General features: G+C 46.9%; 1 protein-coding gene across 1 annotated transcript in view; it reads left to right on the forward strand.

Moving 5' to 3' along the window:
* The first annotated feature begins 2,016 nt into the window (after positions 1–2,016).
* Positions 2,017–24,362, forward strand: part of P3H1 (prolyl 3-hydroxylase 1) — a 38,287-nt gene continuing 15,941 nt past the window's right edge. Inside the window, exons 1-9 of the mRNA XM_030185874.1 lie at positions 2,017–2,550; positions 4,850–5,002; positions 8,441–8,630; positions 12,834–12,965; positions 14,171–14,310; positions 15,022–15,111; positions 17,007–17,059; positions 19,439–19,560; positions 22,205–22,332. Of these exons, the coding sequence (XP_030041734.1) occupies positions 2,080–2,550; positions 4,850–5,002; positions 8,441–8,630; positions 12,834–12,965; positions 14,171–14,310; positions 15,022–15,111; positions 17,007–17,059; positions 19,439–19,560; positions 22,205–22,332 (1,479 nt within the window). The 5' untranslated portion in view covers positions 2,017–2,079. The remainder of the gene's footprint in view (positions 2,551–4,849; positions 5,003–8,440; positions 8,631–12,833; positions 12,966–14,170; positions 14,311–15,021; positions 15,112–17,006; positions 17,060–19,438; positions 19,561–22,204; positions 22,333–24,362) is intronic.

Here is a 24,362-nt window from a genome sequence, read left to right on the forward strand (position 1 = left end):
CAGCTTCTGGAAGACTGGCAAAAACAATACAAATCCACAATGGAAATGAAAACGGGTGGGAAAAGCAGAGGAGGTAGAAGACGCTCTTCTTTGGTGGTTTTCTCAAGTCAGCAGCAGACAGTTCGTCCTTTAGATTGTAAGCTCTTCTGAGCAGGGACCGTCCTTAGTTATTAATTTGTACAGCGCTGCGTAACCCTAGTAGCGCTCTAGAAATGTTAAGTAGTAGTAGTAGTTTCCTGTCAGTGGTCCACTGCTTATCTAGATTGTAAGCTCTTTGAGCAGGGACTGTCTTTTTTGTGTATGGTGTACAGCGCTGCGTATGCCTTGTAGCGCTATAGAAATTATAAACAGTAGTAGTAGTAAACCCAGATACACTAATTGTTGATACTACATCCTCTGGCAACGAGTTCCAGAGCTCAACTATTTGAGTGAAAAAAATATTTCCTCCTGTTTGTTTTAAAAGTATTTCCATGTAACTTCCTTGAGTGTCCCCTGGTCTTTGTACTGTTTTTGAAAGAGTAAATATTGATTTACATTTACTGGTTCTACACTGCACCACTCAGGATTTTATAGACCTCAATAATATTCCACCTAAGCCACCTCTTTTCCAAGCTGAAGAATCCTAACCTCTTAAACTTCCTCATACTAGAGGCATTCCATCCCCTCTAATCATTTGGTGCCCTTCTTTGAACCTTTTCTAATTCTGCCATATTTTTTTAAAGATACAGTGACCAGATCACTAACAGCAGTCTGCAATTTCATATTTGAGTTCTTTCAGTACCCTGGATCCTCAGGAGCTTAGCCGAGATTGGGTGGCGGAGCCAATGGTAGGAGGCGGGGCTGGTGGTTGGGAGGCGGGGATAGTGCTGGGCAGACTTATATGGTCTGTGCCCTGAAGAGCACAGGTACAAATCAAAGTAGGGTATACACAAAAAGTAGCACATATGATTTTATCTTGTTGGGCAGACTGGATGGACCGTGCAGGTCTTTTTCTGCCATCATCTACAATGTTACTGTGTTTACCATCCTGGGGCTTAGCTACGTGGAGGCATGAAGGCATGGGCCCCTGTAGATTTGGCCCTGGCCCCACCACCAACCCCTTCACCCCCCCTCCCGCCGCTAACCCAACCCCCGCCAGCTGAAGTCCTCTTCTCTGGGGCCGCCGCATTGCTGATCTGCAAGGCTTCTGTTTCTGTGAGTCTGAGGTCCTGCACAGAAACAGAAGCCTTGCAGATTAGTAACGCTGCCACTCCGTGGAAGAGGACTTTGGCTGGTGGGGGGGGGGGGTTGGGGACCCCTGCCAGCAAAGGTACCCGGCGGCAGGAAGGGGGGGGGGGTCGAAAGGGTTGGCGCCGGGGAGGGTCAAAGCTGGTGGTGATGGCGGTGGGGTCAAAAATGGCAGGGGGGTCGGTGGTGCTGGGAGGAGCTAAAATGTGTCCCCTCACCTCAGACTCTGCCCCCCCCCCCTCCTGCCAAAGTCTGGTACGCCTCATCTGGTCCAGGTGAATTACTACTCTTTAATTTGTCCATTTGGCTCAGGTTCACTGAGATTTCTTTTAGCTCTTCTATATTCTCCTGTTTCTTCAAATCTTCCCTTCTCCCAGCCCCACCCCCTGATGCTTTCCCTAACCCCTGTCGTTCCCCTGTGACTCTTTTCAGAAAGTGTACTGGGCTCTTCTCCTAGAAATGCTAAATAGTAGTAGTAGTAGTAGACTCCTAATAACCTGTCTCTTTCCAGGGCCTTTAACTCCGCCCAAAAGCTGCTCAGCTCCTCCCTTCTCTCCTGGCCCTAGCCCTCTGGGGCGTCATTCAGTCCTTGACTCCGCCCAGTATCTTTTCATCTCCTCCTCTCTCACGGCTCGGGTTTCTTCTCCTTTGTGACTCCGCCCCTCAACCTCAGGTCTCTTCCCCGTTCCCACTTCCTTCGGACTCCGCCCAACGTCTGCTCCGCTCCTCCCCCTCGTTCTGAACACCGCCCACTCTCGCTGCTTGGTCCATGCCCACGTGTCTCTCCTCCTCCTCCAAGTCCCCCTGATCCCGGCCTGTCGCTTTTTCTAGAGCTCCCCGGTTTCTCCGCCGATGCTGCTGCTTCGGGTCTTGCTCTTGTGCTGCTGCTGCTGGAGTCGGGCGCCTGCACAGCCCCAGGATGGTCAGGATACGGAGCCGGTGCTGGAGCCCTATGACCGGCTCTTCGATAAGGGGGTGGAAGCGTATTACCGCGGGGACTGGCCCTCCGTCATCCTGCACATGGAGCGGGCCCTGCGGACCCGGGAGGCGCTGCGGAGGGTCCGGGCGAGGTGCGTTGGAGAATGCGACGGGCAGGAGCCCTCGATCGGGGCGTTGCTGGGGGGGCCGGGCGCCGGCTCTGCATCCGCAGCCCTCCATGACATCTTCTTCTTTCGCCACATCCTCGGTCGTGCCCGGTGCCTGAGCTCCTGCCACCGCCGGCGGCTCCGGGCCCCCCTTGCCATGTATATGACTAGCGAGGAGCTGGAGCTGGAGTTCCACAAGAGAAGCCCCTACAACTACCTGCAGGTGGCGTACTTCAAGGTAAGGGGACCCCTTGCTGCTTTATTATTTGTTGTAAGCTCTTTGAGCAGGGACTGTCTTTCTTCTATGTTTGTGTAGCGCTATAGAAATGCTAAATAGTAGTAGTACTGTCCAGACGGATCGGGGAGGCAGGGGGCCCTTTATAAGTTCCAACCAAGACACTAGTTAGGACTCACGCAATGTTTAATACGAACTGAAATAAGGGGGGCACTTGATCCATACTCAGAGTGATATGCATTTCCATTTAAGGGTTATTTATCGTCATTTTCTTGCCCCTTAACTGTTGCAAACATTGTCTCCAGGAGTAAAGTAATGCAACTTGTCCTAGTTCATTGCTGCATCTTTATTTGCTGCAGACGTGATCGAAGTAAAGCGACCAGCCTTATCTAAATCAAATCAAAAACTTTGTGCTCTGTTGCATTGGAAACTGGTTTGATAACGGGGGGAAACGAGGAACTTTTCCTGACTGGAGATAGACGTGCAGGAGGAGGAGTGGGGAAACGTGCAGAGTTTGCTTTCCGGGAGATCGGCCTGAGCCGGGCTCTTGGTTGCCACGTAGTTAGTTTGGGGGCTGTGCTGAGCCCAGGAAACTAGAAATCTGGAGGCTAGAGGTTAATATTGCCTAATAACATTTGCCTTATATAAATGTTATATCTAACATTTGAATGAATATCACAACTCGAGGGTATTATATGTCAATATACAACAAAAAAGAACTCGCTCATGTAATGGCAAAAAAAATAGTAATTTCAACAATAGACTATGGATTCTGTAGAGTGCATCTGTTTTAAAAGGAGTTAAAGGAAAAGCCTCTGAATTTAACCCAACCCAGGTAGTCATTTAATAATAACAAGGGTTGAGAAGACTTTTGCTGGGAATTATATCATCATAGGCAAAAAAAATCCTTTAATTCCAGGAATAGTAAAAAAGAGATACTAAAGCTCGACAGAATCGGCTCGGGATCCGTACAGCACGTGAAAGTTAAGTGCAGATACAAAGCAACAGGTGGGTCTTTTTTTTTTTTGTTACATTTGTACCCCACGCTTTCCCACTCATAGCAGGTTCAATGCGGCTTACATATTATATACAGGTACTTATTTGTACCTGGGGCAATGGAGTCACAAGGAGCTGGGTCATCGGTTCAACACACCGACTTCGGCCAAGGTTTCGCAAGTAACGCTGTGTCAAGTTGTGAGTAACCATAAAAGTTCACAATATGAGCATGCTTCCTGCTTGCTAGTCCTTCGCAGCGTTACTTGACCGTGGCCGAAGTCGGTGTGTTGAACCAATACTAAGTTACTCTTTTGACTTTCACATGCTATATGGATCCTGAGCTGATTCTGCTTCCTAGAGTTATTTTGTATTACACAAAGTGCTGGGTTGCAGGGTCCAGGGCTTTTCGCTCAGGATTCCCATGTGGTAGATGGTGACCGTAACTAATTTGGCCACCATATTAATGAGGAGGTGGTTAGTTGACTTATTTACATAGGGGTCCTCTTACTAAGGTGAGCTGAAAAATGGGCTGCACTAGCGTAGTTGCGTGTTTTGGGCGCACGCAGATCCATTTTTCAGCGCACCTGTAAAAGCCTTTTTAAAAAATTTTGATGAAAATGAACATGCGGCAAAATTAAAATTGGCGTGCATTTTGGGTCTGAGACCTTACCGCCAGCCATTGACTTAGCACTATGGTCTCAAGCGGTAACCGTGCGGTAATCATCTACGCGCATAGAATGATGACTACCGCCCAGTTTCCACCATGTGCAGGAAAAATAAAAATTTATTTTCCAGCGTGCATATTGGACGCGTGTTAAAAAAAATAATGACTGGGGGGGGGGGAGGGAGAAAATGATGTTAGAAAATATTGATGATGCAGTTACGATGTATGTATGCAACTGTGACCTGATCTTATGTTTACGAAGTGTCTGAATTTATTGATTATGTTCACAATGTTAATTATCATCAATAAAAACAGTTGAAACATAAAAAAAAAAATGGCTGCCCAGGCCTCGCGTTAGCTAGGTGGTAACTCAAAATTGAGGTTCGTTGGGCGCGTGTAGGCGCCTACGTGACTTAGGAAAAGGGCCCCATAGAAACCATGGAAGAAATCTAACAGCTAGCACAGACCATGAAACATGATGAGTTGGCCATGTTCTGTTGAGCAGTTGGCCAAGTGGCCTCTAATCTTAAGGGAACTTTCTGCTGGTCTGCTGTCGTTTAGCTGCTGCAGGTTGAGACACGAGTGTTCATACAGTCATGAGTGTAGAAAGGTGTTTTTCATTTTTGTCCGGCCTTCATTCAGATCCATAAAATGAGTAAGGCAGTTGCTGCTGCTCAGACGTTCTTCATGGTCAACCCAGACCACGTCGAAATGAAACAGAATCTCGAGTATTATATGATGATGGCCGGAGTCAAGGAATCAGACTTCAAGGACCTGGAGGCCAAGCCCCACATGGTGAGACACATATTAGCATTCTTTGCTGTTGAATGGTACATACCAACATTTTCCATTATAGTAAGTTTCCTAGAGGTGATGATGTTCATTCTGATCATTGTAAGTTATTTCCACTAGAAGCGCTGCTTCAGAATTTTTCTGCTAGGTCCAGGATGGTGTGGAAGGCTTGGTGTCTGTCTAGCCTCATCCTCTTCCTCCCCCAACAGCTTTCTGCTTCAGTTCTTGGTGTCTAGTGCCCCCCTCCACCCACCCCTGGCTTAAAATAATAATCATAATAATTCCCTGCTTTCTATTGCACCCCCTTCCCCAAATCCTCAACTTACTTAAAATGTCCCTGATGTGTATCTCCTCCCCCACCCCCCTTTGACCCTTTCTGCCTCTGGTGACAAACCCTGCTTTGTGCCACCATATTGCAACATGACCATGTCAGCGGAAGGAGTCGACGGCAGGGGAGAGTTGGCGGCGGCGGGAAGAGGGGGTTGAAAGCTTGGCGCCGGGGGGAGGGGGGGGTCAAAGGTGGTGGCAGCGGGGAGGGGGTTAAAAATGGCGGGGGGGGGGGGGGGATCGGTGGCGCCGGAGAGGAGCTAAAATGTGCCCCCTCACCTTGGGCTCTGGACCCCCTCCTGCTAAAGTCTGGCTACGCCCCTGGCTCAGCGTGTGACGCACTGACTGGAAGGGTGACATTTTGCTATGAGCTGACGATTACCTGCCACCTCTTTTATGTGGGCACCAGTTTGCATGTTTCTTGATTACTGTACAGCTATGAACACACCAAAAAATATAGGTAGTGGATAAATCACATTAGAAAAATACTCCAGAATATAAAACGTGATATAAACACACAGGGCGTCTTTTACTAAGGTGCGCTCACATTTTTTAGCGCGTGCCAAATGTTAAGAGATGCCCATAGGAATGTATTGGCGTCTCTAACGTTTAGCGCGTTTACAGTTTTAGCGTGCGCCAAAAAACGTGAGCGCAACTTAGTAAAAGACCCCCCCACAATTCATAATGTTTCTCTAAGATCCTTGTGCTTGATATCGTTACATTTATTTTTAATTATTTATATTTTAATTAGTTGTTCAAGAAAGATCTCAGTTGGCTGAGACAGTCTTATCTGACTAAGGCCCAGATGCACTAAACGTTTTTCATCGTTAAATGAGCCCTTAAGGAAGAATTTCCGATCCTTTCCATGCACTAAAGCCTATTTTTCGACGGTAGTAGCAGCTAACGAAAACGGAATGGAGATGAGCAATTAGTGTGAAAACCCCATTGAAACGACATGCACTAACCTTTTCCGATTGCCTTTACGCAGGAAAAAGGCAGGAAAACTAACGAGAGGTCTGGACCTCTCGTTAGGACAGCTCTGTGCCAGGAAAAAGTGTTAAGTGAAAAAATAAACAAACTTTGAGCCAATCCCAGCGCATTAGCAGAGCTAAAAGCGCTGTGATTGGTCCAAAGGACCTCAGAAAACACATAAAAAAATAAAAATAAAAAAAGGATCGGGAGGGGGCAAGGGCGCTCATCAGGAGCGTCCTGTACGGACGGCCTTGCCCCCCCCCCACTTTCCGCCGCTCCCCCCACCCCGAAAAAGCAAACTTCTAGAAGCCCCTGCCCCCTCCCTTCCTCACTACTCTGTCACCTCAGCTCCGCCTCCCGACATCCTCCGTCCGTGCCCCGCCCCCTTTTGGGGTCGTCGCCGCCATTCCCCTCCTCCATCGGGCCCCCCTTCCTCTTACCGGGCCCGTGCAGCGCCTCTCTCCTCTGTCCGAAGGCGCTGCACGGGCAAGAAGAAAGCTGAATCAGCTGATGCCTGCCTTCGCCTAGCTTCGATAGAGCGTCTTTCTCCTCCTGGGCCCGCCCCTGTCTGACGTCAGTAACCTACGTAGGTTACTGACGTCAGACAGGGGCGGGCGCAGCAGGAGAAAGACGCGCCATCGCGAAGGCAGGCATCAGCTGATTCAGCTTTCTTCTTGCCCGTGCAGCGCCTTCGGACAGAGGAGAGAGGCGCTGCACGGGCCCGGTAAGAGGAAGGGGGGCCCGATGGAGGAGGGGAATGGCGGCGACGACCCCAAAAGGGGGCGGGGCACGGACGGAGGATGTCGGGAGGCGGAGCTGAGGTGACAGAGTAGTGAGGAAGGGAGGGGGGCAGGGGCTTCTAGAAGTTTGCTTTTTCGGGGTGGGGGGAGCGGCGGAAAGTGTGGGGGGGGGGCAAGGCCGTCCGTACAGGACGCTCCTGATGAGCGCCCTTGCCCCCTCCCGATCCTTTTTTTATTTTGATTTTGATTTGGGAGCCATGTGCTTGCGATTTGACTGTGTTTTGAACGTTTCTGGCATGCGCAGAGCAGCCAGCATAACGCTTGGCTGCTTTGCGCATGCTTTACGAGCCGATTACCGACGGGGATTGGTGCATCGTTCTTTCCAATACCGCACCAAACTTTTTGGGGCTGTGTTTTTGGAGCATGCTTCGTTATTTTAAATTCGGTAAAGGTTTTAACGTTTCTGATTTTTTTACGTTTGCTTGATGCATCTACCCCTAAAACCGCAGGTAAACTTGCAGTCAGATAGACATCTTGTAATATACAAACAGCTCACAGTTTTCTATCGTTGGTCTTTAAAAAAAAAACCCTCCAAAGACATTTTTTAATTCAAAATAGTAGATGACGATGACTGCAGAAAAAGACCTGCACGGTCCATCCAGTCTGCCCAAGAAGAAAAATTCATATGTGCTACTTTTTTATTTGTACTGTCCTCTTCAGGGCACAGACCGTATAAGTCTGTCCAGCCCTATCCCCGCCTCCCACCACCAGCTCTGGCACAGACCCTATAAGTCTGCCCAGCACTATCCCCACCTCCCAACAAAACTTCTTAAGTCTTCTAAACAGTAAAGCATATATACATTGTGTGTATAGGGAATTACTTTTAATTTGTAGCAGGAGGGGTCCCAACAGGCACCCGTTTCACCAAATTGGCTTCCTCAGGGGAATAAGCTGACGGCCAGCTTTTCATGCTTTGGTATCAGCCTGCCTTCCTTACTCCACATAATGTTGCAGCTCGCGGAATAATGAACGCAGGCTGATAACCAAAGCGTGAAAAGCTGGCAGTCAGCTTATTCCCCTGAGGAAGCCAATAAAATGTAACGATATCAAGCACAAGGATCTTCAAGAAATATTATGAATTGTGTGTTATATCACATGTTTTATATTCTGGACTATTTTTCTAATGCGATGTATGTTTTTTGGTGTGTTCACCTTTTTGGTTTGTTTATTTTACTGTGTATAGCTGTGGCATATTTTGCTTCTGCCATGTGGCTTTCTGCATCTGTCCCTTAAAATCTGAGCCCTCAGGAGACAGGAGAATAGTGTCCCCGAGTGTAGCTCATCTTGACCTACTACTGAAAAACCATAGGCTAAAGTCAGAATCGATGCTGGTTGTTCACAGCAAGAGTTCGGTCTTGGCTTGACTTTTTATACTGACGAGGAGCCGGCAGCTGCTGCGGCACACTTCGAGCGAGCGCTGGAGGAATATTTTCTGGCAGACGCAGAATGTCGAAGCCTCTGCGAAGGCCCCTACAACTACGATGGTTACAACTACATGGAATACAGTGCCGACCTCTTCCAAAGCATTACAGGTGAGGAGGTTTCCACGTTACTCACAACAGAATGTTTTAATCAAAGCCTTATGGACCTTCATTCCAGCTGTTTGTCCCAGAGGAAGCCTTTCCTATCATCCAAATTTGAATTTATTATTGGTTCATTTGGTATTTTGCCACCGCCAAGAGTAAGTGCACAGTGCATTACGTAAAAGGCAAAATGCATTTAGAGGGTGATTCTGTAAGTGGGTACCACAATTTAGACACACAGATGCAACGGTCTGAGCGTTAATTGCATAACGGCGCCTGGGCGCCAAGATTCTGTGTATAATACTAGTGTAAATGAGCATCAGCCCACCTACATGTGACTAGGCCTCCATACACTAGGGGCAGCAGCACAAACACCTCCCTTGGGAAGGGGTACAAGTGGAGTAGGATCCAGTGGCCTGAGAACCAGGGAAACCAGGTTCAAACCCCGCTGTGGCTCAAGGACAGACTTAGATTGGAACACAAACAGTGAGCTCTCTGGGACAGGGAACTATCTAGTGTACCCAATTATACACCACTTTGATAGCTCTCGGGCTTGCAGGAGGTATATAAGAGAATAAAAATACATTAAGGCACGCCCACTTACGTCATGAGAATAGCAGGAGTAAATGTGCGTCTAACTGCAGCCCTTTTACGCATTGCTTAGTGTATTCTGTAAGTTATGCATACAGATGTCGGTCCTGCTCAGTGTTTTGCGCATGTGATTTATAGAGTAGCAGTGAGTGTGCCCCTAGTACTAACCAGGGCCACTGAGAGGGGGGTGGGGCAAAATTCCTTGGTGCTGGGGTTTGTCTCTCTCCTGCTCCTGTCAAGGCCTGGGTGATTGCGTTAACATAATAACCCGGTCTCGGCACACAGGAGCTGGAGAAAGACGCCGGCGCCGGACCCCCTTTGGAGGCCAGGGAGGGGGCAGACGCACTGACGCAGGAAGGTAGGGGGTGGTAACGGCCTGAACGAACAAGGGGGGAGGGGTGGTGGTTGCGTCCCGAGTAGGGAGTTGCGGTGGCTATGGCCCAAGGGGGAGGGGTGTTGGCGGCAGCTCAGGTGGCCTGGGCCCGGGCAGCTCGGTGGCCGTGGTACTAACGCCTGCAAATCAGTGGCGTAGTTAGGTGGGGCCTGCCCCCCCCCCCCCCCCCCCCAATTTCCTCTGGGCTCCTGGTTGGCTGGCGGAAGTCCCCAACCCCTGTCAGCTGAAGACTTCATCCAGTGCTGTTCTGTGGAGACGCCACCGCATTGCCTGTCCTCTCTCTTCCCCTCACGTAGGGCATGCTCCTTTTAGTGAAATTGAGCATGCCGGACGTGAGGGGAAGAGAGATGAGGGCAGAGACCAGCGCTGGTTGAAGTCTTCAGCTGACGGGGGTTGGGGACCCTTGCCAGCCAAGGTATTTGCGGTGGCAGTGGGCGGCGACCAAAATGTGCTCCCCCACCTTTGGCTCTGGCTCCCTCCCACCTTGAGGTCTGGCTACGCCCTTCTGCAAATATAAATTTAACCCACATAAGTGGTAGTGTTCTATCAATTTAAGTGTGTAAATGGTACCTTAATGTAGTCCTAAAGACGCAAGCAGTGTTGAACTACCGGTAGTAGCAATAAGAGGTCCAGAGGAAGGTGACGACAACGCTATACGGTTTGCGCCAAAAGGCATATGAGAAGACGCTGAATATGTAAACCCTACAGGACAGGGGTGATACAGAGGTTTAAATACGTGAAAGGTGTTAATATAGAAACAAATTTTTTCCAGAGAAGGAGAAATGATAAAACTAGAGGACGTGAATTGAGGTTATGGGGTGGCAGACTTAGGAGTAATCAGGTTTGTAGCCAGACTTCGGCAGGAGGGGGGTCCAGAGCCCGAGGTGAGGGGGCACATTTTAGGCCCCCCTCCAGCGGCACCGACCGCCCCCCCCCCCCGCCCCCTGGCCATTGCCGACACCCCTGCCGCCAACACCAACTTTGACCCCCGCCACCGACCCTCTCGACCCCCTCCCGCCACCAACCCTCCATCGCCTACCTTTGCTGGCGGGGGACCCCAACCCCCGCCAACCGAGGTCCTCTTCTTCCTTCATTCGTTGTACGTGCAGGACATCAGACTCAGAAGCAGAACGAAGCCTTGCGATCTGCAAGGCTTTGTTCTGTTTCTGTGAGTCTGACGTCCTGCACGTCAGACTCAGAAAAAGAATGAAGGAAGAAGAGGACCTCGGCTGGCGGGGGTTGGGGTCCCCCGCCAGCAAGGTAGTGGACAGCGGGTTGGCGGTGGGAGAGGGGGGGTCGAGAGGGTCGTCGGCAGGGGGCTCCAAGGCCAAATCTATGGGGGCCCAGGCCCCCATGGCCCCACATAGCTACGGCCCTGGGAGTAATGTCAGGAAATTCATTTTCACGGAGAGGGCGGTCGATGCCTGGAATGCGCCCCCCCCCCAGGGAGGTGGTAGAGACAAAAACAGTGACAGAATTCAAAAAGGCATGGGATGAACACGGAGGATCCCTAATTAGAAAATGGATGGTATAAAAACAAAATCGAAAAGTGACTGCCTGTGTGCCGATGTTTCGAGTGGCACTTAAGATAGCGACTCTAGATGTAATGAACTAAGGCCGGTGCCCCAAACATGTCAAGACTAGTGGCGTAACCATACTTGACATTTTGGTGGGGGCCCCAGACTTAACATGAGGGGGCAGTAGGCATATAGGTGTGAGTAGTGGTTGGTATACTCCTAAATAATACCTTAGCATGCACTTGATAACAGATTTCTAAGTCTATCCTGCAGCAAACATAAACCCCATATGTACTTACGGAAACCATTGAGCTCCTTTTATAAAGCTGCAATATTAATTCAGTTCCTGTGAGCTTCATAGCATTTGCTGCGTGGAAATCATTACCGCGGCTTTGTAAAAGTAGCCCTTTGGAAACACTGACATTTTAAAATAAAATTTGCATTATCCATAACTTAAACTTTGCCATTATAGTAGATTTGATTCTGGTCAACATCTTACACATCCCAGTATCCTGCAAAATATTACTGCAACTTTGCTTTAAAACAATAGGAAAAAAAACAGGATTTTTTTTTTTGGGGGGGGGGGAAGGGGGAGAGGGTCTGTGTCATCAATAGTACATAATTTACAGTTCTCTGTTAGTGACATTGCTGACAAAAAAGGAATAAAAGAAGCAAAATAAATAAGTTCTTATATTCTGCCAGTTCTTCAGCAAAATTGATTCAATGCGGATAACAAAGAGACAGGAAGAACTCTAGGAAGACATATTTTCTTACTTTATCTTAGCACACCATGCGTAAAAGATAAATGGTACAGGAGGCTTAAAACAAAATGAAAATCTTTGCCTCACACACCCCTAGGATCCTGTTTCCAACCCCTAGTTGCTAATCCAGGTCGTAAGTACGTGGCAGGATCCCAAAAAGTAGCTACATTTCACGCTACAAAACCCAGGGTGTGAGCAGTGGTTTTCTCCGTGTCTGTCTTAATAGCAGGCAGGGGCAGCCTGGCAGTGCCCGAGGTCCCAGAGGCTCTCTCCTCACCCACAGACTACGGCCCCGGTGGTCTTCGGGGGCAGGAAAGAACCCACTCTTTGCTGCCGCTATTCTGCCTGGCGCTGCTGTGTTTTCAAAATGGCTGCTGAGACTTCCCTGTGGCAGTCTCGTGAGATTACCACAGGAAGTCTTCAGCAGCCATTTTGAAAACATGGTGGCGTCGGGCAGGGCAGCAGCAGTGGGCAGGAAAGAGTGGGGGATCTTTCCCGTCCTGAAGAGGCCACTGAACCACCAGGGAAGGCCACACTAGTGTAACATAGTAGATGACGGCAGAAAAAGACCTGCACGGTCCATACAGTCTGCCCAACAAGACAACTCATGTGTGCTACTTTTTGTGTATACCCTACTTTGATTTGTATAGTAACATAGTGTGTAGGTTGCGGGGGGGGGGAGCAGTGTGCGAATGGGGGGCGAAGTCAATGGCCCTTACTGCCCGGGGGCCCAGAGGACTGTCAGTCCGCCCCTGATAGCAGGTTGTGGACTCTTCCTCGGGGAACTTATCCAAACCTTTTAAAACCCAGCTGCATTTATGACATCCTCTGACGGGGAATTCGAGTTCAATAACGCAGGAAGGAAAAGAGATTATTTGCTGTTTTAGAGGAGCATAGAATTGAGAACTGGTTTTCATTTCTTATGACTTAACTGTGCCGTCTCCTTCAGATCACTACATTCAGATCCTGAGCTGTCGACAGAACTGTGTTCATGAGCTTGCACTGCAGCCAGGACAGGAAAAGGCAATTGAAGATTTTCTTCCTTCGCACTTCAACTACCTACAATTTGCTTATTACAACGGTAACCACCTGCTTTATTTCTGTAAAATACGGCGCATTCCAGGGTTGAGGTGATGTGAGGCGAGCATGGATATGCACTGTAATTCTGTGATCTGAGCAGATCACCTCCGTCGCCCTTCCCTGCCTTAGATGACCAACTTGTGATTTGGATCAGAAATCATCGTAGTATTATAATTACATTACAGAAGTATAAGTGTGGATGCTTTGAGTACTTAGTGCTGGGCAGTGGCCTAGCCAGATACAGTATTTTGGATAGGCCCAGAGCTATCTTGGATGACCCCCATCCCTCCCTGGTGTACGTTACAGAGCAATTCAGTTTTGCTGCCTGCACTGGCCCCGCTGTCGCTGGTGAACCTGGAAATTCAATGCAGGGGCCATATCCAGCCACCAGTATTGAATTTCCGGGGGGATGGTATGTGGGATGCACTACGAGAAAATTCAAAACTCGACTTACAGAACATAAAAGTAGATTGCACCATCAAATACTTACAGCCCCTGTAGTTGCCCATTGCGTAGAACACAACCATCAATTTGCACAATTGAAACGGTTTGTCATTGACCAGGTGATTAGTTCTCAATTCTTTGTAAAAATCAAAGTTTGGTACCCAAGTGTGTTTTCCATCCCAGCCCTCCCCCCCCCCCCAGGAACAGCTCCTTAATATGCAGGTGAAGTTATTTGCATATTAGCTATGAACTGCATAATTGTACCCACTATGTGGGGGGCAATTTTCAAACCCCTGTTTCTTCAAGTAAAACCTTGTTTTTGTGTGCAGAAATGTTTTTGAAAATTGCCCTCTCTGGTGACTATTCTGGGCTGGGGGTGCTGTATCAGGTCTCCTTTCACAATCCTGGCCAGTAAGCGACACCCTTGAGTGACGACTGTGACTTAAATGCCTGAGAAACATAATTGATGTCCTAAGGACCGAACCTGGTTTTCAGTCCCTTTTGAAGAGTGTTAAAAATTGTTTTATAAATGACAGAATAACGTTTTGTTGTATTGGCTCTCACACATTTTATTTGTTTTGTCTCATCTTTTAAAATGTTTCTTCCTTGTGACATAAACACTTCTGGCGAAACAAAACATCTAAATGGGTAATATGGTTATAATTTATCAGAATTGGTACGAGACCCTCGGCCTTTGGGGGAAATGGCCTAGAGTTCAGAGGCAGCTCATTCTCACATTTCTTCGATTCTCTTTTTGGGCAGATGGGAATTCTACCAGGGCCATAGAATGTGCCAAGACGTTTCTGCTCTTTTTCCCCAATGATGAGGTCATGAATCAAAATTTGGCCTACTATACAGCTGTCCTGGGCGAAGACCAAGCCAAGCTGATCTCCTCCCGGGAGGTAAGTTCTCATCCCAGACGGAGAGGCGGCTCCGTTCCCTCATTCCGTGCTCATCCCAGACGGAGGGGCGCATCAGGGTCCTTACCCCCCACCAAGCTGGTTCAGCCACTATAAGGAAAGTGCCCCCAACCCCATCTCAGTCCGTTCTCGTCCCAGACAGAGGGGCAGCTCCATTCCCTCCGTGCTCGTCCCAGACAGAGGGGCACATTAGGGTCCTACCCCCACCAGCTGGTTCAGCCACTATAAGGAAATTGCCCCCAACCCCATCTCCTGTCGTATAAGAAATGGACCAGGCAGGAGTAATCTTCACAGGTCTATGTCCTATCCCTAGAACGTGAGTATATTGTAAGCTTAACTAATCCAATCTCAAAGAGTACTCCAGGCTTTGCTAATCAATACTGATCTTTTTTTAAGAGAGGTTTAATCCTCATGTTCACAGTGGTTGAGGGTAGGGGGAACACTAACCCCCCCCCCCCATAATTGTACAGGCCCTCAGTCTCGATCAAAAGGCAACAGAAAGACCTCAAGTCTTAGCTCGGGCCCTGTGCTTCAATGTTGTGTTGAACACAGAGAATGATTTTGGCTGGAAGAATTTTATTTAGATTTTGTTCACACCTTTTAGATACGATTAAAAACTGAGGGGGAAATGTATTTATGAGAGACTGATGCCGTATGTTCTCCTTTCTCCTTCTCCTCCTCTTCCTGTTTCAGAATATACAGAGTTACATTAAGCGCAGCCTGCGAGAGAAGAAGCTGCTCTTTTTCGCTTACGACGTCTTTGGGATTCCTTTCGTTGATCCTGTAAGTTATGGGAACCTCTAAGAAATGGGGCCAGATTTAAGGTTTGAGTAAAGGGTGATTGTGGGAGCAGGGTTTTTTTGTTTCGGCTGTGTTTTTTTTTTTTAGGGGGGGTTTGTTTGTTTGGGTTGTGTTTTTTTAAACAATTTTGGTCAATTTACTCCCATAATGCTTAAATTGTGTTGTTAATAAAAAGAAATTAACATTTATGTTTCAACAATTTTTATTATAGAGAAATCAACGTAATACAATAACAATTTCTTGTATGGGGTACTTAAAGTTGTTTTCCGCATCATTTACTCTGCCCTAATACAAAATGTACTGCTAGCATCCCCAAAGTGATGTAGTCCCTCGTCTACTCCATCTTCTTACCCTCTCCCCTTTAAGAAATAACATTTAATTGAACAAATTTTTAACTGCTTTCCATGAGTAAAAAAAATATATATATATTTGCTCACCTAAATGGCTTTCTGAAAACTGCTTGCCCTCAAAGTGATACCAACGTGTGGGCTGTTATCCATACTAGGAAGCAGCATCCCCAAGGGAGATTTCAGATTGGAGTGGAAAAAGTGAGCACATGGGTTATGTTCAAATTTACAAGCAGATTTTCAAACCGTTTTGCTTGCACAAAACTCAGGAATAAGTGACTTGTAACAATTTGAATCCTAATAGTTTTGAAGATGAAAAGTGCTCAGAAATGTTGCCTTTGAAAATCGGCCTAAAGACAGCGAGTGTGGACTTCACCAGTGGGAACAATTTTAAAACGTTCCTGTAAAGGGAGACGTTATGAATGCGCTGTACTCGGTTAGCTGAGAAGTTAGGTGGCTGGATTCCAGTTAAACTACATGAGGGCTTTCACAACGTCTAGACCCGTTAGCCAGATCAAAGAAATGTTTGTAAATTATATGGCAGACACGAGTGCATTTTCGAATATATATATATATATATATATATATATATATATATATATATACAGTAATACCTCGGTTTTTGTTGACTTCGGTTATCGCTGGTTTCTGTTTTCGTTGATTTTTTTCTGCGAAAAATTTGTCTCGGTTTTCATCGGTTGCCTCTGATTTCGTCGGTGTGCCCACGTGGCCTCGCTGCTAATTTTGCAAAAACAAAGGGCGACCCATGCGTTCTCCTGCTCAGTGCTAATACTACAATTACATATAAGTGCCCCATTTTAGGCAAATGTTATAGAGGCGGCAGAAACAGACCTCTTTGGACAGCTTTCTTGTGAGACATGGGTCCACTGACTCTGAAGCTGGTCCTAGTGCCAAAAGACCAAGAAGGGAACTGACCCCAGATACTGCCTTGATACCTAAGGTCCTTATGGAGGGGGATCCCCCTTCCAAACAATAATATCTGCACCTCTCTCTCCCCTCCTCGCCATCTTCCATACGCCAAGAAGAATCTTCAGAAAGGTAAATGCCATGTTAAATGTTCATTTATTCTTTACATTAGTCTTTTGTATTCATTTTATATTAATTTCTTATTGTTTTTAGTATTAAACACTATATTCTCTCTAAAATGTGTTTTTAGTATGTATTTTGGAGTGTCTAGAACGAATTAATTGGATTTACATTGATTCATATGGAAATAATTGCCTCGGTTTTCGTCGGTTTCGGGTTTCGCTGATTGTTTTCGGATGGATTATCGACAAAAACCGAGGTATCACTGTATCTTCAGTTTTGTCCTTTTGCTCTGCCTTAAGAAACTCAATCTGTAATTTTCAATCAAATTACCCCTGAATTTCTCTTTTGAAAATGAGCTACAGCGGACGGAAGTACATTTGGGCGCAAACTGCTGTCCTTGCAAGGGGTGTGTCCTGTCTGTGCACAGTGAGGTACCATCGATGGCTGCTCAATGTTTCCTCTTGTTTTCTTTGATTGTAGGACACCTGGACACCCGTGGAGGTCATGCCTAAGAGACTGCAAGAAAAACAAAGGTAACAGCAAAACTGTACCAAACCTTCCTTTCAAAGCCAACATAGATTTAGTCAGGGAAAATTTTGCCTCACAAGTCTACTACATTTCTTTGAAGGGGTGAACAAACATGTGGATAAAGGTGAGCCGTTTGATATTGAGGCATATTTTCAAAGCACTTTGGGAGGCTAAGTTCCATAGGTTTCTATGGAACTTTGGGAGGCTAAGTGCTTTGAAAATGAGCCTCAGTGTGTATCTGGATTTTCAGAAGGCGTTTGACAAAGTACCTCATGAAAGATTCCAGAGGAAATTGGAGAGTCATGGGATAGGAGGTAGTGTTCTATTGTGGATTAAAAACTGGCTAAAAGATAGAAAACAGAGAGTAGGGTTAAATGGTCAGTATTCTCAATGGAGAAGGGTAGTTAGTGGGGTTCCCCAGGGGTCTGTGCTGGGACCGCTGCTTTTTAACATATTTATAAATGACCTAGAGATGGGAGTAACTAGTGAGGTAATTAAATTTGCTGATGACACAAAGTTATTAACTCGCAATAGGACTGTGAAATATTGCAAGGGGACCTTAACGAGACTGGGCATCCATATGGGAGGTGATGTTTAATGTGAGCAAGTGGAAAGTGATGCATGTGGGAAAGAGGAACCCAAATTATAGGTACGTCATGCAAGGTTCCACATTAGGAGTCACTGACCAAGAAAGGGATCTATGTTTCGTCGTTGATGATATGTTGAAACCCTCTGCTCAGTGGGCAGCGGCAGCTAAGAAAGCAAATAGAATGTTAGATATTATTAGGAAAGGAATGGAAAACAAAAATGAGGACGTTTATAATGCCTTTGTATCACTCCATGGTGCGACCACACCTTCGAATACTATGGGGCTCATTTTCAAAGCACTTAGACTTACAAAGTTCCATAGGTTACAATGGAACTTTGTAAGTCTAAGTGCTTTGAAAATACACCTCTATGTGCAATTCTGGTCACTGCATCTCAAAGATATAGTGGAATTAGAAAAGGTACAGAGAAGGGCAACGAAAATGATAAAGGGGATGGGACGACTTCCCTATGAGGAAAGGCTAGGGCGCTTCAGCTTGGAGAAAAGACGGCTGAGTGGAGTGTAATGGGTAGACGTGAATCGCTTGAATACTCGTTCCAAAAATACTAGGACTAGGGGGCATGCAATGAAGCTACAAAGTAGTAAATTTAAAACAAATTGGAGAAAATATTTCTTCATTCGACGTTTAATGAAACTCTGGAATTCGTTGCCAGAGAATGTGGTAAAAGCAGTTAGCTTAGCGAGATTTAAAAAAGATTTGGATAACTTCTTAAAGAAAAGTCTGTAAGCCATTATTAAGATGGATTGGGAAAATCCACGGCATATTCTAGGATAAGCAACATAAAAATCTGTTTCGTTGTTCTAGGATCTTGGCCACTGTTGGAAACAGGATTCTGGACTTGATGGACCTTCGGTCTGTCCCAGTATGACAACGCTTATGTTCTTATACTCCATTTTAACAAGGGCACTTAGCATATGAGAGGCTGCTGAGTCATTCAAAAGTTTGAGGAATAGCCTAGTGGTTAGAGCAAGAGGCTGAGGAACCGTTCAAATCCCACTGATGCTCCTTGTGACCTTGGACAAGTCGCTTCACCCTGCATTGCCTGAGTTACAAACGTAAGGCTTCGTTACTAATCAGCCTTGATTATTTGGATCTCAGTATATGTGCCCTGGAAAAGAGGCAAGAAGACCACCGGAGTGGGCAAAGAACAACGGTGTCCCACGAGTGATCTCAAGAGCAAGAAAGTAGTGGGAACAGAACCAGGCACTTCAAAAAACACACCAGAAACGGTCAAAGTACCCTGAGTGGTTGCCAGTAGCAGGAGATGGCTGATTTCTACAGTTAAAATATTCACGTTCAGAAGTGCTCACTTCTCCACTCCCTTTACAGAAAACTGGAGAGGTATTTTCAGAGCCAACTTGGGTAAATTGACTCTCTGAAAATTGCTGCCCCTCAGTCTGGCCAAATTATGCGTGGGACTGAGGGAGGTGTGCTCATCGCATGGACTGAAGTTTCAAATCACTGCAGTCTACTTTTCTGGCAAACTTTTGGCCACTAAAGTCTGTGGCTGTTTTCAAAGGGAAAGTAAATGCAAAGCCCACATGTAAAAACTACCGTGCAATTTACACCAAGGTATTGTGGTTGAAAATTGCTTTCATTATTGTACAGAATTGTCATTCTAGTTGTTTAAAACCTCATGTGATCCTTTGCCTCTGATAGGCTGCAAGTGATCACATGACAGCTGATCTATACGATTTCTGCCACTTTCTAGTTTTTTGCTGTTCAGGATTTTAACTTTTTGTGAGATTTTTTTTTTTCTTTGTCATTTCACTGTAGAGTGGAACGGGAGACGGCTGCGCGCATCTCGGAGGAAATCGAGAGCCTGATGAAAGAGATTGAAACGCTCGTGGAAGAGAAGAGCAAGGATGTGACAGAAATGTCGAAGCTTGTACAGGAAGGTAGGTTTTTGAATATCTCCATGGTTACAGTCCAGATAGGCACCTCTGTCACCTCCCATGTAAGAAATCCACTGCTGCGCACCCCCAGCCCTACAGCGCTGCTTCTGTTGATAATCCTGAGTAACTGCGTTTTTATCAGATCACCCCTGGTCCTTTATTAGCTGAGTGATCATTGAATCTCATGTGCTAGCTTAACCTTCCTCCAGTCCTTGACCCCCCCCCCCCCCCCCCAGCTCTGCAGCTGGTCCCTGCCTCCAACTGTTCTTTCTCCATTCCTCACCTGAAGTACATTTGAATTAATATTAGCGACGGGGCAGCCAAAATTGTTTTGTTTTGTGTTGTTTCTGGGAATGTCCGTCCTGGGGGCAAAGTCGTAGTTAACACTCTTTGGAGAGAGGGTGCACACCCTTTTCCCAATAGCATCCACAGTGTTTGTGCATGTGTGATGGTTGATGTGTTCGCATTGGTGCACTATTATTGGAAGAAGAAAAAAAAACACATTTGAGGGGCAGAATCGAACGGGAACGACCATCTCTAAGGACGGCGCCGCGAAGGGGCGGGGGAAACCCGTATTATCGAAACAAGATGGGCGTCCATCTTTCGTTGCGATAATACGGTTGAGGACGCCCAAATCTCAACATTTAGGTCGACCTTAGAGATGGTCGACCTAAATGTTGAGATCGCCGACCTTAGAGATGGGCGACCTCTGTTTTTGCCGATAATAGAAACTGAGGACGCCCATCTCAAAAACGACCAAATCCAAGGCATTTGGTCGTTGGAGGAGGCAGCAATCGTACTGCATTGGTCCCCCTGACATGCCAGAACACCAACCATGCACCCTAGGGGGCACTGCAGTGGACTTCCTAAATTGCTCCCAAGTCCATAGCTTCCTTCCCTTGTGTGCTGAGCCCCCCCAAAAAACCCCAAAACCCACTCCCCACAACTGTACACCACTACCATAGCCTGTATGGGTGAAGGGGGGCACCTACATGTCGGTACAGTGGGTTTGGGGGGGGGGGGTTGGAGGGCTCAACTTTTACCACCACAAGAGGTGGGGGGAGGATGGGCCCGGGTCCGCCTGCCTGAAGTCCACTGCACCCACTAAAAACTGCTCCAGGGACCTGCATACTGCTGTGATGGAGTTGGGTATGACATTTGAGGCTGACATAGAGGCTGGAAAAACATTTTAATTTGTTTTTTTTGAGTGGGAGGGGGTTGGTGACCACTGGGGGAGTAAGGGGAGGTCATCCCCAATTCCCTCCGGTGGTCATCTGGTCAGTTTGGGCACCTTTTCGAGGCTTGGTCATGAAAAAAAATGGACCATGTAAAGTCGGCCAAATGCTCATCGGGGCTGCCCTTCTTTTTTTCCATTCTCGGCCGAGGATCCCATCTCTTAAGCACGCCCCCGTCCCGCCTTCGGTACGCTGCTGACACGCCCCCAGGAACTTTGGTCGTCCCTGTGAGGACGCCCAAAATCGGCTTTTGATTATGCCGATTTGGGCAACTCTGAGAGAAGGACGCCCATCTGCCAATTTGTGTCGAAAGATGGGCACCCTTCTCTTTCGAAAATTCACCTGATAGTCATGTGTTGTTGGGGGGGGGGGGGCAGAGCTTGGCACTCCTGTGCATTTTTCTATGAAATTCACATACGTGCCTGTTCTTACCAGCTTACAGCAGCCTCGGATCAGGTCTGTGCCCCCGACACAATTTTTATAAATGCACATGAGCACAACTGTTATCGTTAGGAATTAGATACAAAAATGTGCGCCTAGGGTCCCTTTTACCTTTCATGTGAGGAACATTTATTTTATGTATTTGTTTTTAAAAACGTATCCCCCCCCCCCCAGCTAAAACTAAGCAGCTTTCAATAAAACAGAGATAAAACGGGATGTTGAGGAGAAAACACAGTCCCTGATTCATGTTAAACCCAGGGCCGTGCCGACGCGGTAAGCAAGGTAAGCATGGCAGGAGGGCGCCATCCTCTGGGGGGCGCCCCGCCGCACCATGCTTACCTCACCCTCTTCTCCCCAGATCCTTGTCCTTTTTTTTTTTGTTTTGTTTAAATTTACCTCTCCGGCGCATGGCAGCATAGCGTTAGTGAGGAGGCGGTACTCCCCCGACGTGTCAGTCTCTTCCCTTCGCTCGGTTCCCCCTTCTTCTGACATCAGAAATGACGTCAGAAGAAGGCGGGACACTGAGCGAAGGGAAGAAGACACGTCGGGGCAGGGGAGCGCCGCCTCCTTCTCACTAACGCTGCCGCGTGCCGGAGAGGTAAATTTAAACAAAAAGGAAAAGGATCTGGGGAGAAGAGGGCGGGTAGTGTAGCGATCGTTTTCGGGGGGGGGGGGGGGGGCGCTGGCGGGGCCAACTGCAGGGGGGCGCCAGAGACCCTAGGCACGGCCCTGGTTAAACCTCTGCATCCCAAACCTGTACTTTGGATGTCTCCCTCCCACACAGTCTCCTTTCCCTCCCCCCCCCCCCCTCGCGAGGGGACTTAGGGTGTGTTAGATGCTGTACCGAGCACCGCTGGCTTTGCAGCTCTTTCCATTGTCGCATATCCTTTCCTTTGTATGAAAACCAGATTTCGCTGTGACTTCTGTGGGGGGGTTGGGAATAAACCCAGGAATTATCCCCTCTTCTCCAGGGGGTTCACTGCTGTACGATGGGATGAACGTCACCATGAATTCAGGATCGCTCAACGGCTCCCAGCGAGTGGTGGTGGACGGCTTCCTGTCTGCTGATGAATGTCACCAGCTCCAAAGACTGGCCACTGTGAGTATCTGTCTGAGAAGAGCCATCTGCCCTTACCCCCTGCTCCAACATATATACCCTCCACTTTTGCCTCACACTTTCTTGCCTCTTTCTTCTACCTGCTGGCATTTTGCACTGTGCTGGGTTTCAGGAACATGGCCTCGGCCCCTCTTGTCTGCCTGGAGGGACATGTGACCGTGCTGCGGGGATGTCTCTGTCACCCTCCCTGCCTTTCCTTTACTAAATTCGATGGTAGCTCAGTTTGAAGGAAGGTCCGTCGGATTTATTTATTTACTTATTTGTTACATTTGTATCCCACATTTTCCCCACCTATTTGCAGGCTCAATGTGGCTTACATAGTACCCTAAAGGCGATCGCCAAGTCCGGTAGGGAACAAATACAGCCATCCTTCCTTGTCTTGTGCAACTGTACGCAGGGCTACTCGGTCAAAATGGCCCCCGACAAAACGGCCTGCCCACAATATAGCCCTTGACAAATTAGTCCCCCGACAAAAGGACCTGACCAGGCTGCCCAGAATATGGCACTGCATTTTTATTTTCCTAATAATCTTACCTTGCCAAATAGGATAAGGTTGGTAAGACTAAGAAAATGACAACAATATTGTTTTTGGGTTTTTTTAATTAGCGTGTTGATGGAAGAATAGTTTCCTTAAACAGCAGAACAGGTCATGAGTACCAGGTGGTAGCTGTAGAATTTTGTTTATTTATATCTGCTTTATACAATGCAGTGCTGGTTGGAGCCTTTATCAGTGAAGATTTCACATGTAGTTTATCATCTTGTTTTGTGATGTGTTTTTTTTTTTTTCTAGGGGGCTATTTTGTTACAAGGCTGTTTTGTCAGGGCTGTTATGTCTGGGCGTAGCAAAGAGAGGGAGCAAAGTACAAACAAAAGGTCCAAACAGCAAAAAACGGTACCAGGAGCCTTAAAAATAGGGACACAGTTCCTTTAATCATACGCCTTTATGGAACAATCTTGGAAAATGACCCGACACGGGCCGTGTTTCGGCACACAGAGCCTGCGTCAGGGGTCTGCATCAAACATAACCAACAGTCAAAGAAAAGGTGATATTTATCAAAATAAAATGTACTGTTATGGGATCCAGTAATAAATCGACAAATATATAACATAAAAAATGAGATTCACTCATAAAATTCTTATGTATCAAAAATTATATAAAACATAGTTTCATGGTAATATATATACAACTACTATAAAATATTTTTATTTATTTGTTACATTTGTATCCCACATTTTCCCACCTATTTGCAGACTCAATGTGGCTTACATAGTACCATAAAGGCGTTCGCCAATTCCGGTATGAACAAATACAGTAATGTTGTGGTAGAATAAGGTTCGTGTGTACAGACACATTAGGGAATCGTAGAGAGGAAGAGAATCGAAGAGTTATTATATGTCCATTACGAGCTTTGGTTTCGTTGTGTTGCAGGGTTCAGGCATTTAAGTTGGGTCGGTAGGGTATGCCTTTTTGAACAGATTTGTTTTTAATGATTTCCGGAAGTTTAGGTGATCGTAAGTTGTTTTCACAGCTTTTGGTAATGCGTTCCATAGTTGTGTGCTTATGTAGGAAAAGCTGGATGCATAAGTTGATTTGTATTTGAGTCCTTTGCAGCTTGGGTAGTGGAGATTTAGGTATGTTCGTGTTGATCTTGTTGTGTTTCTGGTTGGTAGGTCTATGAGGTCTCTCATGTATCCCGGGGCTTCGCCGTAGATAATTTTATGGACCAGGGTGCAGATTTTGAAAGCAATACGTTCTTTGATTGGGAGCCAGTGCAGTTTTTCTCAGAGGGGTTTGGTGCTTTCGAATCGCGTTTTTCCAAAAATAAGCCTGGCTGCTGTGTTTTCAGTGGTCTGAAGTTTCTTTATAATTTGTTCTTTGCATCCCGCATAAATTCCGTTGCAGTAGTCTACATGGCTTAGTACCATTGATTGTATCAAGTTGCGAAATGTTTCCCTCGGGAAGAATGGTTTCACGCATTTGAGTTTTCCACATTGAGTGGAACATTTTCTTT

The sequence above is a fragment of the Microcaecilia unicolor genome, chromosome 13 (genome assembly GCF_901765095.1).
Source record: "Microcaecilia unicolor chromosome 13, aMicUni1.1, whole genome shotgun sequence".
Lineage (NCBI taxonomy): Eukaryota > Metazoa > Chordata > Amphibia > Gymnophiona > Siphonopidae > Microcaecilia > Microcaecilia unicolor.